The sequence below is a fragment of the Crocuta crocuta genome, unplaced genomic scaffold, assembly GCF_008692635.1.
Source record: "Crocuta crocuta isolate KB4526 unplaced genomic scaffold, BGI_CrCroc_1.0 scaffold56, whole genome shotgun sequence".
NCBI lineage: Eukaryota > Metazoa > Chordata > Mammalia > Carnivora > Hyaenidae > Crocuta > Crocuta crocuta.
Window position 1 is genome coordinate 6317025 of NW_027531334.1, and position 13627 is coordinate 6330651.

Here is a 13627-nt window from a genome sequence, read left to right on the forward strand (position 1 = left end):
TTGAAACTATTTTTCCCCTTTCTTTCCCGCATGATCTTCTGTTAAGTTTCTCAAGTTCTAGATATGAGTGAAAACATATACCTGTCTTTCTCTGGCTGACTTACTTCACTTAGCATAATACTCTCCAGTTCCATTCGGATTGTTGCAAATGGCAGAATTTCATTCTTTCTCATTACCAAGTAGTATTCCATTGTATATATAAACCACATCTTCTTTATCCATTCATCAGTTGATAGACATTTGGGCTCTTTCCATAAATTGGTTTTTGTTGAAAGCACTGCTTTAAACATTGTGGTATATGTACCCCTATGAATCAGCACTCCTGTATCCTTTGGATAAATTCCTAGCAGTGCTATTGCTGGGACATAGGGTTGTTTTAATTTTTTTTTTTTTTTTTTTTGAGGAACTTTCACACTGCTTTCCAGAGCGGCTGCCCCAGGTTGCATTCCCACCAACAGTGCAAGAGGTTTTCCATATCCCCACATCCTTCCCAGCATCTGTTCTTTCCTGAGTTGTTAATTTTACTTACTCCGACTGGTGTGAGGTGATATCTCAATGTGGTTTTGATTTGTATTTCTCTGATGATGAGCAATGTTGAGCATCTTTTCACGTGTCTCATGGCCATCTGGATGACTTTTTTGGAAAAATATTCATGTCTTCCCATTTCTTCACTATATTGTTTGTTTTTTGGGTGTTGAGTTTGGTGAGTTCTTTAGAGATATTGGATACCAGCTCTTTATCCGATATGTCATTTGCAAATATCTTTTCCCTTTCCGTTGGTTGTCTTTTAGTTTTGTTGATTGTTTCCTTTGCAGTGCAGGTGCTTTTTATCTTGACGAGGTCCCAATAGTTTACTTTTGCTTTTAGTTCCCTTGCCTTTGGAGACGTGTCAAACAAGAAATTTCTGGGGCTGAGTTCAAAGATTGTTGTTGCCTATTTTCTCCTCTAAGCTTTTGATGTTTCCTGTCTCACATTTAGGTCTTTCATCCATTTTGACTTTATTTTTGTGTATGGTGCAATAAAGTGGTGCAGTTTCATTCTTCTGCATGTTGCTGTCCAGTTCTCCCAGCATCATTTGCTAAAGAGACTATCTTTTTTCCATTGGATACTCTTTCCTGCGTTGTCAAAGATTAGTTGGCCATACATCTGTGGGTCCAATTCTGGGTTCTCTATTCTATTTCATTGGTCAATGTGTCTGTTTTTGTGCCAATACCATACTGTCTTAATGATTATAGCTTTGTAGTAGAGGCTAACATCCAGGACTGTGATGCTTCCCACTTTGGTTTTCTTTTACAACATTATTTTGCAAATGAAGAAGTTTTCTTAATTCCTCTTTGAGATCTCTTTGAGATCTCTTTCAGTTCATTGTTAGTGGCAGAAATGCAACTGATTTTAGTATTTGGTTTTGTATTCTTTGTCTTTACTGATTTTTTTTTTGATGAGTTCTAACAGATTTTGGTGGGCAGTCTTTAGGTTTTCCATTTATATTATCATGTTATATGCCAACTAGAATTCTTTTTTTTTTTTTTTTTATTTCTTCACTTCTGATTTGGGTGCTTTTTATTTTTTTCATATTTAATTGCTCTGGCTAGGACTTCCAGTACAATGTTGATTGGAAGTGGTGAGGGTAGGCATCATTGTCTTTTTCCTAATTGTGATGAAAAACTTTTAACTTTTGCCATTGAGTATGATATTAGCTGTGGACTTGACATAACGGCCTACATTGTGTTGAGGTACAGTTCTTCTAAACCTAATTTGTTGAGAGTTTTTATCGTGAGAGGATATTGAATTTACTACACTTGATCTTAGCCAAAAGGCCGAGAAGCGATGAGGATATTGAATCTTACGGATGTTCTTTTTTTGAATTGAAGTGTAGTACACAACTTAACTTTAATTGCATGCAAAAGCTCCACCTTGTTATTCCTTTTCCCCACAAACATTATTTGTTTTTAATTTCACAGTTCACATGTTTCAATATTGTGCATCCACTAAAAAATTATCATGGCTATAGTTATCTTTAATACTTTGGTCTTTTAATCCTTATACTAGAGTTAAATGATTTATACACCACCATCATAGTATTAGAATATTATATACTTACCTTTACCAGTGAGTTTTATATTTTCATGCTTTCAAGTTACTAATTAGTGTCCTTTCATTTCAGCTTGAAGAATTCCTTGTAGCATTTCTTATACAGCAGGTCTAGTGGTAATGAAATTCCTCAACTTTTGTTTCGGAAGTTCTTAGTGTCTCTTTAATTTCTGAAGGACAGCTTTCCTGGGTAAATTATTCTTGGTTGGCAGGCGGTGGTGTTCTTGTCATTTTGTTCAGCACTTTGATTATATTATCCCACACTCTCTTGACTTAGAAAGTTTCTCCTGAAATATCCACTGATAGCCTGGTGGAAGTTCCCTTTTTTGGAAGGAACTTTTTTTTTTTCCAGAGGTATCTGCATAAATCTCTATAGACAGAGTAATACATAAAAGAAAGTAGAAACTGACATGATAGGTTTTCTCCTATGGCCAGTCTCTGGCTTACTTATCCACTTGATGAATCGTTTGCCTAGTCTTCAGCATCCAGTTGTTGGAACTTGGTTTCAGTAACATGTTGTAAGTTGTACTGTTGAGTGGTTTCTATCTGGAGGAGAAAAGTTGAAGTTCTATTCAGAACTTCAGAAAAGTTCAGAAAAAGCCATTTCTGATACTGAGTGAAGAACTCTGGTTGTTATATTTTGTCCTGATATCTACTCTGAATAGTATATATTCCATGAGACCTGGGTGTCATGATGTTTGGGTTACTGAATGCTCTGTTCTGCTTTGATGGCCAGTTACCCTTCAGTATTATTTAGTCTTGTAAGTAAACATTAATCTCTGTGTATCTGCCTCTGAAAACAAGATCCTAACATAGCCACTGTCTTTAAGTATTTCACTTTCTAGAAGGAAAAATAGGCATAAAGTAAACTAAAATGTAACACGTGTTAAAGAGTAGTATGATCACATAAATAAAAGATGAAAAAAATTTTTTTAAAAAGGGGCATCTGGATGGCTCAGTGTGTTAAACATCTGACTCTTGATTTTGGCTCAGGTCAAGATCTCATGCTTCATGGGTTCAAGCTCCACATCAAGCTCCATGCTAATGGTGCAGAACCTGCTTGGGATTCTGTTTTCCTCTCTTTCTTTGGCCCTCCCCTGCTTGCTCACTCTCTCAAAATAAATAATCACTTTTAAAAATTAGGAAAAAAAGTGATATGATCACAGAGTATCATCCTGCCCTTGAGAGGTATATACTGGTGTTTCTAATATCCTAGGAATTTCATGAACCTTAAGATATTTATGTTGGGATTCATGGTTGATACTTGTAGAAGTGAGTTGGGTTGTGTTAACTGTGTTCAGTTAATGTTTCAGGGAGAGACATTATTTCACCTTCATTTTAACCCAAATAGCACATTAATAACATATTTTGTCAAGATCAGCAGCAACATTTTTTTGAGGGCTTGTCCTGTTCAGGATGCTGAGCTCTATGTTGAAGGCATGCAAAGTTATAAAGCACAGTTTCTCCTTTCAAAAGGGACAGACTCCTTGGAGAAGCAATACTGAAAGAGAGGACAAATATAATGCAGCAGCCACTAAAATTTCTGCAGAGTGCTGTAGTTTTTAACACCCCTTCCCATTTATTCCTTACGAGAACCCTGTAAGGCAAGTTTGTAAACACTCACTTTATGAGCAGAAAATTCAGTAGCTTCCCACAATTATCAACTAATGTATGGCAGAGACAACACTAGAAGTCCCCCGACTTAAATCTACAGCGGCTCTTTCCTTGACTTAGTAAGAGCTGAGTAGTTCACGTGGAAATCAGAGAACACAGTCTTACAAGCCCTGTGCAGGCACCAAAGAACATTTCAGGCTGTGGTGTGCAATGAAGAAGTGGAGTCTGGGTAGGGGCAAGACTGCGTGCTGAGCAGTTAGCAGAAAGCCAAGTTTGAGTTGAGAAAATCCCAAGAACCACAGTCCAAAAGGAAACTTGATGTGAGAGCTGCTAGGGGTTCTGTGAAGCGACAAGGGAGGAGACCTGGGAATCTGTGAGGGTAGCTTTCAGCCAGGCCCAATTTCGTAGTTCCTCTTGAAGTCTGCCTTCCTTCCTTGCTGCTCTTAATGGCACACCGCATTCTGGAACTAAATTTTAACAGGCAGAGCAAGGTGCAGGGATGTTTATTTGTATTTTGTATAGATTATGCAGTCATAGGTTCAGGTTGTTGCATATTTTTTATTTCCAAGGTGTGTATGTTAGATGTTCATTGTTTTGACCTTGTGCATTGATGAAATGTTTTATATCTGCCACTCTTCAAGCGCGTAGTAGCCACATGTGCCTAGTGGTTACCATGTTGGACAGAATGGTAAACATGGGTTCTTTTTTTAAAAAGCAATTTTAAAGTAATATGTGCACATGTAAAAATATACAAGGTTTTCAGGGGGTGCTTGCATGGCTTAAGTCAGTTAAGTGTCCAAATCTTGGTTTTGACTCAGGTCATGATCTCACGTTTTCGGGGGCTTTAGCCTGGCATCAGGCTCTGCGCTGGTGGTAGAGAGCCTGTTTGGGATCTTCTCTCTCCCTCTGTCTCTCCCTGACCCTCCCCGACTCATGCTTTCTCTGTCTCTCTCAAGAAATAAGTAAGCTTTTAAAAAATTAAAAAAAAAAAACACAAAAAACCTAAGTGTTCAGACGGTTAAAAATGGAGAGTGAAAGTGTCTTCCTTGGCCTTCTTCTCAACTTCTAGCTCTCTCTCCAGTGCTATTAAAACTTTCTGTTGCTTCCTTTCAGGAATAGAAAGGTGTACCCTCAGAATTGTGTATGTGTAAGCTTTGTATAAATGACAAAAATTGATTATATTAGGTATTCTATTTTAGATCTTTATTTGCAACATATTATTAACATTCTGTCAAAGAGGTCTTGAAGCAACTATGTATGCATTTAGCTCTCACTGCCTGTTTCAAAGGTTGCCTTGAGTCCCCTTGTTTGGAAATAGCATTTATCATTTTCCTCTTTAGGCTTTTATGTTGTTTCCATTTTTTGTTGTTGTTCTTGCTATTCCAACAGTGTTGTAATATATATTGTCTTTGTTTTGCATGTTTGTAGGGAAAAGTCCTACCAGTGCAGTTGCTGGATCAAAGGATGAGAACACAGCCTCTTAAGAAGGGCTCCTAATGGTCCTTCATGACAGGTGTTGTGTCTAAGCAAGGAGGGAGGATAGAATCTGGGCCAAGGCTAAGACATAAAAGACTAGAAGGAGAAGAGCCAGAGCTAAAATAAAGATGAGAAGCTGTGGCTATGAGGCCAGGTGATAAATATCTGTACCAATAATCTTTTTTTTTTTTTAACCTTTATTCGTGTTTGAGAGAGTACAAGCAGGGGAGGGGCAGAGAGCAGGGGACAGAAGATCCAAAGCAGGTTCTATGCTGACAGCAGAGAACCCAGTGTAGGGCTTGGACTCATCAACCATGAGATTGTGACCTGAGCCAAAGTCGGACACTCAACCAGCTAAGTCACCCAAGTGCCACATTGAATCGATAATCTTCAGGCTGGCCTTTAAGTTTAACAACCACAATTGGTCCTGGGAGTAGTTAAGAAAAAAGTCTTAAATATCAATGTCTCTTATTGCAATAGTAGAGATATGTGTATGTTTTGTAACTGCTATTGTTTTTAATTTTGTTACAAAAATATTATACCATCATAACAAATATAATAATGTATTTATTATGTTTAGTTTGGGAAATGTAAGAAACTTTAAAGAAGAGGAAAATTTCACCCATACTCATATTCAGAGAAAACTAATATTAATAGTTTTATTTCTTATTTCTGTCTCTGTATTAGTTTTTACATAGCCAAGATAATACTGTATATAAACATGTTTATATTCAACTTTGCTTATCAATCCTGATCTTGTTGATTTACTTTTCTTTCATTATTTTTTCCATTTTTTTAAGGTAATAGAAATCTAACATGGTTTTGGAATAAATTTGGATACCAGAATAACAAGGACATGGAGAAATCTTTAGATTCTATTCAGTATCAAAGAAGACAAGACATGGACATACCATTCATCATTCAGTGTGGTGAGTGTTGAATTCCATTCCAATCAGCAAACATTTAGTGAGTCAATATGCAAGTAAGTCATTGTTAAAAATGGGGTGTGAGAAAGACAAAGGTGGGTAAGATAGGGTACTTGCTTTCAATGTTAGGGTATCATGCTAAGTGAAATAAGTCAGGCAGAGAAAGACAGAAATCATAAGTTTTCACTCATATGTGGATCTTGAGAAACTTAACAGAAGACCATGGGGAGGGTAAGGGGAAAAAAGTTACAGAGAGGAAGGGAGGCAAACCATAAGAGACTCCTAAATGCTGAGGACAAACTGAGGGTTGATGGGGGTGGGGGAGAGGGGAACGCAGATGATGGGCTTGGAGGAGGGCACTTGTTGGGATGAGCGCTGGGTGTTGTATGGAAACCAATTTGACAATAAATTGTATTTAAAAAAAAAGAGGTTAGGGTCTAGGAGAGAGCTTAAGATACACACGAAACTAATTGCAATAAAGATGAGAATTAGGTAAATGATGCCAAAGAGGCATGAAGTTATTTGAGGATTCCAAAAGGGAAGTGGAGGGAGTTGAGGCCAGGCTTCATGACAGAGGTAGCTTGTGCTATGGTCTTTAAAGTAGAATTATTTTTTTTCCTTTTCTAATGTGGCCTCTTCTCTCCCTTTAGTTGTGGAGTTTGTTCTGCCAGTCTTCTGGTCTATTCTGGGGCACTGAGGATGATTTGATAGTTATCTAGTTGTGTTCATGGAATGAGGTGAGCTTCGGCTCCTTCAGCTCCACCACCGTCTTCCTCTACCTCTCCGTAACGTAGAACTTTGATAGGCAGAGACATAGTGGGATATGTGTGTTAATATCAAGGGTACACTTCCGCTAAAATTTTTGTGATAACAGAAACACTAATTTAAAAAATTTTAATATGTAGCACTGTGTTAACTAGTACTTAGACATGGACTACTGAATGATGAATTAATAATAAAAGCTAAGTTTATTTAGGTTGAGTAAATTTATTAGAGGGACTTGAATGCCAGAGTAAGGAGTTTTTACTCTGATAAGTAATGGCAAGGCTTTGGAAGTATTTCAGTAGAACAACATCACTGAAGCACTCAGCACTTAGTGTGCGCTTCTCATACATTCTCCAGCCACTCCACAGAGAGCTAAAGATTCTCTCTTATCTGCAAGGAGTCTGCCACCCAGTGGGGAAGGCACCTGGGCAAACAAAAGAAGCTCACAGCCGTGTGCACAATTTTGTAGTTATGTACAGTGTCAAAGGGACACCTCTCCCGCCTCATCCTTGGGGTGGTCCGCAGAGGTCCTGACTGTCATATGTAACTTGCAGCAAGCTTGCTCTCACAGCTCAGTGCAGGTTGAATTGAGGGAGAGGCTAGAGCAAAGGTTGAGGTCAGCTTATGCCACGGGCATAATCCAGGATGGAGGGAGAAATTATTCATGTCTGGATACAGGCATGGCTATGGGGTTTGAGAGGAACATCCATGGTATGTATCTAGAAGGTATAATTGAGGAAATTGATAACTATGTGCAACAACTTATTGGATGATAATAATAATGGCTAAAAATTTCTGTGTGTTTTTGATGTGTGCAGGGTACTGTCAGAATCCAGTCTGTTAGACCCAAGAGCTGTATGAAATCGGGCAAATTCCTTAACTTCTTTAAGCCTCAGGGTTCAGACTCATAAAATGGGGTTAGCATTTATAGTTACATCACACAGTTTTGTGAAAATAAAATGAATTGGGGCGCCTGGGTGGCTTAGTTGGTTAAACGTCCGGCTTTCGCTTAGGTCATGATCTCGCGGTTCGTGGGTTCGAGCCCCGCGTCGGGCTCTGTGCTGACTGCCAGCTCAGAGCCTGGAGCCTGTTTCAGAGTCTGTGACTCCCTCTCTCCCTGATCCTCCCCTGCTCACGCTGTCTCTCTCTCTCTAGAAATAAATAAAACATTTAAAAAAAAAAAAGAAAATAAAGTGAATTAACACATGAAAAGTTTACTAAGCACTTAGGATGGCATATTAGGATCCTCCAGAGAACCGGAACCAAAAGAAGAGATGAATGGATGGATAGATATTAATTACAGGGAATTGGTTCACATGATTAAGGAAACTAAAGAGTCCCAAGACCTGCAGTCAGCTAGCTGGAGACCCGGGAGAGCCATTGATTTAATTCCAGCTTGAGTCTGAAGGTCTGAGGGCCAGGAGACCCAGTGATATAGTCCCAGTCTGAATGTTGACAGGCTTGGTACCCAGGAAGAGCCAGTGTTTTCGTTTGAGTGTGAAGGCAGGAAAAAACTGATGTCTCAGCTCAAGACAGTCAGGAAGAAAAAGTTTCTTCTTACTTACAAGACAGTAACCCTTTTTGAGTTCTGTTCAGGCCTTCAACTGATTGGATGAGGCCCACCCACATTAGGAAGTGGTCTTTTTAACTCAGTCTCCAATGCAAGAGTTATCCTCATCCCAAACACCCTCGCAGACACACTGAGAACAATGTATGACCAAATATTTGGGTACACCATGGCCCAGTCAAATTGACACATAAAATTTAGCATGACAAATAATGCTTTTATAATTGTTATGACATATAATCCTTAATAATTCTTTTAGGTAAGTGCTAATATTAATATCTTTTTACAGATAATGATGCTGAAGCATAGAGAAGTAATTTGTCCAAAATCATGGAGATAGCAAGTGGTAGAGCTATTCTAGTTCTTTAAAAAATTTTTTTAATGTTTTTATTTATTTTTGAGAGAGAGACAGAGTATAAGCGATGGAGGGGTAGAGATAGAGGGGCACAGAATCCGAAGCAGGGGCTCAAACCCATGAACCATGAGATCATGACCTGGGCCAAAGTTGGAAGCTTAACTGACTGAGCCACCCAGGCACCCGAGCTATTCCAGTTCTTAACCACTATGACTCGAACACTGTGTATTCTTAACCAGTGTACAAACCGCTTCCATCATAGGTGAACAGGGATAATGTTTACCTAAGAGCCATTAGCTGTGTTTGTGGCTAGTATTCAGGATTAAAGTTAAGAATAGCCTGGAAAGAGTGGAGTCCCTTGGTCCTAAAAACAAGAAAGGGGTGAAGAGAAGAAATAGATGAAGTCAAAAACCAAACTGTAGGCTGGAGAGTGGAGTTATGAGCAGGAGACAAACGCAGGAAAAGAAACTGTGTGAAGGGTTCAGAGAACTTGATTTTCGTTGTTATGTCAGTCATGTGGTTGGAGATGGAAAGTGATGTTGGCAGCAGAGAAATACTGGATCCGAGAAAATGGAAGAGTCAAGTCACTAGAAGTCTTCCTCTATTCAAGAAGACGTGGAGAGGAACCTATTAAGATTCTCTTGGCTGAAAGTAGCAGAAACCAACTGGAAGGCACTTAAGCAATAACAAAAATGACAAAACAATAATAGTAATTTATTGGTGGTGATGTCCCAGAGTAGCTCTTAGAATCCCAGACTCATTGTGCCATAAAATATAAAAGGTATGCGTTCATGGATTAGCTTGCTTTGGTTCAAAAGATACCTCATACTTTTGGTATGTGTAATCGGACATGGTACTGTGCTCGGTTCACTTCTGACTTTTGTCTTTCTTGTGTGTGATTTTGTTTTCATTGTCAGATCTTTGCCTTAAATGGAGAGTCTTGCCGTCTTCTATTAATTATCAGGAAAAAGAATTTTTTGACCTCTGGATTTGTGCAAATAACCCTAACCTCTTGGAAAACAGGTAGTTTTTGATAGTTTTCTAAAATTCTTTATCCATTTTTAATTCCTAAAATAATTATGTATGAGACTGGAAGATGTCAGCTGTAGATAAATCTTAGCTTAATAGCTATCATCCCTGTGAACTGTTTCTAGCTCTTTGCCACCTATGGAGAAACACTTTGTTAGTGTACTTTTCCATCAGGAGAAGAGACCTGCATGTAACTATTTGCAAACTTTGGGATGTGCATTTGTAGGCACGTGTACAGCAGGAGACCGTGACCCAGTGTTTGAGTTTTGTCTTCCAGTTCATTTTCACACAACGTATGGCCTTATCATAAAGAGGTCTTATCCAGAGGGTGTCTTCAGGGGCACTAACCCGTTAGACCATGTGTTCTTTCTGTTTAAGTCACATATTGATTTCATTGCTTTGTGTTCTTGGAGGAAGAAGTTCAGACTAAAACAGGAAAAAGGCTAATTAAGTATTGATGAATGTCACTATTATTACAGGCCCATTAGACTTACATGACTTTCCTTGGGGAGAAAAGAGTGAATACCCACTTTTAATGAAGGCCCCTAATTCAAACATTGCTTCTCCATAGAGTTTGTCCTAAGTTTTTGGTCTGCATAAATGGATCAATATTGCTAATGCAGACATGAGAGTAATAACTCCTGTTTGGTTATTTTTATCTAGCCCTAAAATAGACAAACAAAAAACCAAGAGAGAGAACAAAACCACAAAACATTTAGAAACTGCTGCTGCTAAAACCCCTTCCACCAGGAGTCCTCAAGTTAGCCATGTATAGAGACTAAGGAAAATGCCAGAAGTGGTAAGGGTGCTTAGATTTCTCAGATTCTGGGGTTATTCAGTCTTATTTCTTGGTTTGCAGCAGAACCTGTTTTTTTTTTTTCCAAATAAAACTTATCTCAGCCTCTGAATCTGTAAGATAAATGCAGAACTTTCCTGATTGAATGAGAAGCTGTGAATTTGGGGACCAAAGACACCCACTTATCATTTCTGTTCTATACTCTCTGCAAAAAGCTCCAGGGAGCTTCGAGCTTCGAGCTTCAGAGCCGCAGCGAGCATGATTATACACTACTGATCTAGTCTCACTCCTTCATTTTACAGAAGTGAAAGCTGAAACCTAGATGGGGGCTGAGAAACCTGTTGATAAAAGCTACTGGCCAGAGTCTTCTGACTTCTCACTAGTTTCCAGCCCTAACTCGCAACCTAAACATCTCCCACATAGAAGCCACGAGTTGGCTCAGTTTCAGTATTTAGAATAGTTAATAGTACTGATCCCTTCCTGCGAGCTAAAAACTTTCCATGCAACATTAGGATAGTGTTTAGAGTTCCGACTCTGGGGCCAGACTGCCTGGGATTGACGCCTGGCTCCATTAGCTGTTAAACCTTGGACGGGTGACAGAACCTCTCTTTAACTTGGCTATCACTTAGGACGGGGTGTAACCTTAGTGCCTTCCGTATCTTCTCTGGGTCCAGCTGAGCCCCTTAGAAAGACCATTTACTAAGTTTCTGGTTACTGGGGTCTTCTTGGTGTTAAGAATTCAGGTCCCTCCCCACAGGTCTAGCACATATCTTATGACTTCCGAACCCCGTCCTGGGCATTCTTGGACTCACAGAACTGGAATCTGTCCTCTCCAGTTTTCCTTACCTCCAGCTTACCGCTGCCCCTGGATTGGCACACTCTCATCCTCTTCATGAAATGTGGCGATGCCATCAGAGAACATAGCAAAATTAGTTTCAAAGCTGTATTATTGTGCCCCTTGTGATAAATTTAGCCACATTGACAGAAAACTGATGGTCTCTCAAAGCCTGAAATGCAGAGAGTCATCTCATATTTATAATTTATGTCCTTGAGTCTTGAAATATGCTGACATAATTTTGACCGTGTGCATTTCATTTCCACTGAAAAGATTAGGACAAAAAATATGCTTCATGTGACAGGGAGAGATTTAGGGGATGTATAAAGAAAAACTCCTGATTATGAGGGCAGTTACTCGAGAGTTGATACTTTATTGAAAGTCATTAATAGCTCTAATTCAGTATGGTTGGTTAGAGCTGTGTACTTTGAGAATACACCATAAAATAGCAAAACCCTGTGCCATTGATTTGGATAGAATCTCATGAAATTGCTGTATTAAAGTGATGAGAAATGCAATATAGTTTTTAAGCAACATTTGATGAATGGAGGGCCAGAGTGATGGGGTAAAAAGAGGCATTGTCTCTATTTACAGAAATATAGTGGTACGGTCAGCAGTTAATTGCCACTTGTCAGCAGGGTTAATACCAATGAACAGCATTTGAATGAACAATGTCTGTGTAACCAGAATTTAGGCAGGAAACATAATAACAGCTTTCTCTTACATAGCAATTACATATGTTATCTCATTTCCCATTTACAATATCTGTATGAACTTTCACTATTTCTCAGAGGAGAAAACAGACTAAAAGAGGCCCAGTGACTTGTCCGGGATTCCTCCCCAGAGGTAAAATTCGAGGCTAAGGCTGTTGATGTGAACCTGTACTCTTTCTGCCTTATCACATCCAATCTCTGAAGGCATCTTCTTTGTGTGTGTTTTACATTTTTTTATTTGAGTAACGTTACACACAATGTTACATTAGTTTCAAAGTGTACAACACAGTGATTCAACATCTATACGCCTCGCTCTATGTTCACGTTCACTGCAGGTGTGGCTCACCATACCACACTGTTACCCTGTCATTGACTACATTTCCGACGCTGCACCTTTTACTCCTGCGACTTACTCATCCCATCGCTGGAGGCCTGTGTCTCCCACTCCCCTTCACCAATTTTGCCCATGCCCCGCCCTTTCCCTCTGGCAACCGTCGATTTGTTCTCTGTATCTATAGGTCTGATTCTGCTTTTTATTTATTCATTCGTTTTGTGTTTTTAGATTCTGAAAGCATCCTTTTACATTTCAGGAAGCCTAATGGCAGTCATATACTCTATTGTGACAAAATATTATAAAATTTGTTTTACAAATGGTAGTAATCAAAGTTGACCCAGGCAGATAAAATGCAGCCATTCTTTTTTGGGCCACCAGAGCTTCCTTTTCTTTCCACTTTAAACACAGAGGGAGGCTAGACATTTTTTATCACAGTACCCGAGAAATAGGTCTCAGTATACTTCCATTCCATTCATGCTCTGCGTTTATCTGCATTTGTAAATGGGGATCACCAGCAGGGTAAGAAAGATGCTCATCATTTGAACCAAAAAAATCTGAATTGTGAAAAGGATATTTAAAAAGATTCATGGGTCGGGGCACCCCTGGGTGGCTTAGTCGGTTAAGCGTCCGACTTTCGCTTAGGTCATGATCTCGCGGTTCGTGGGTTCGAGCCCCGCGTCGGGCTCTGTGCTGACTGCCAGCTCAGAGCCTGGAGCCTGTTTCAGAGTCTGCATCTCCCTCTCTCTCTGACCCTCCCCTGCTCACGCTGTCTCTCTCTCTCCTAGAAATAAATTAAAAATTAAAAAAAAATTAAAAAAAATATCCGTGGGTCATGTTGCAAGTTCAAATTTAATTTGTTTCCAAAAATCTTTAAAGATAATTGAAGGGATTGTGTTTTATTAAAATACTCGAGGTTACTCTTTCCTGAATAAAAACTTCATGTTGCCACAAGCTTCTTTTCTCAAAATAGAAACCTATAGGGGTACCACCCCACAGATGTCTTCGAATCAGCACTGCAGGTGACTGTGTATATAGTAGATACCCCCTGATTTGTTTACCTGCCACCTAGGTTTGAAAGTAACAATACTGACAAAAACTGTATGTGGGCAGAATTAAGTGCCTTTTC

The 13627-nt window shown here is 39.2% G+C and overlaps 1 protein-coding gene across 1 annotated transcript in view; it reads left to right on the forward strand.

The window, feature by feature from the left end:
* The window catches only part of MORC1 (MORC family CW-type zinc finger 1), a 160613-nt gene that overhangs the window by 79491 nt on the left and 67495 nt on the right, over positions 1-13627 (forward strand). The window contains exons 15-16 of the mRNA XM_077771811.1: positions 5982-6110; positions 9712-9817. Coding sequence (XP_077627937.1) covers positions 5982-6110; positions 9712-9817 — 235 coding nt within the window. The remainder of the gene's footprint in view (positions 1-5981; positions 6111-9711; positions 9818-13627) is intronic.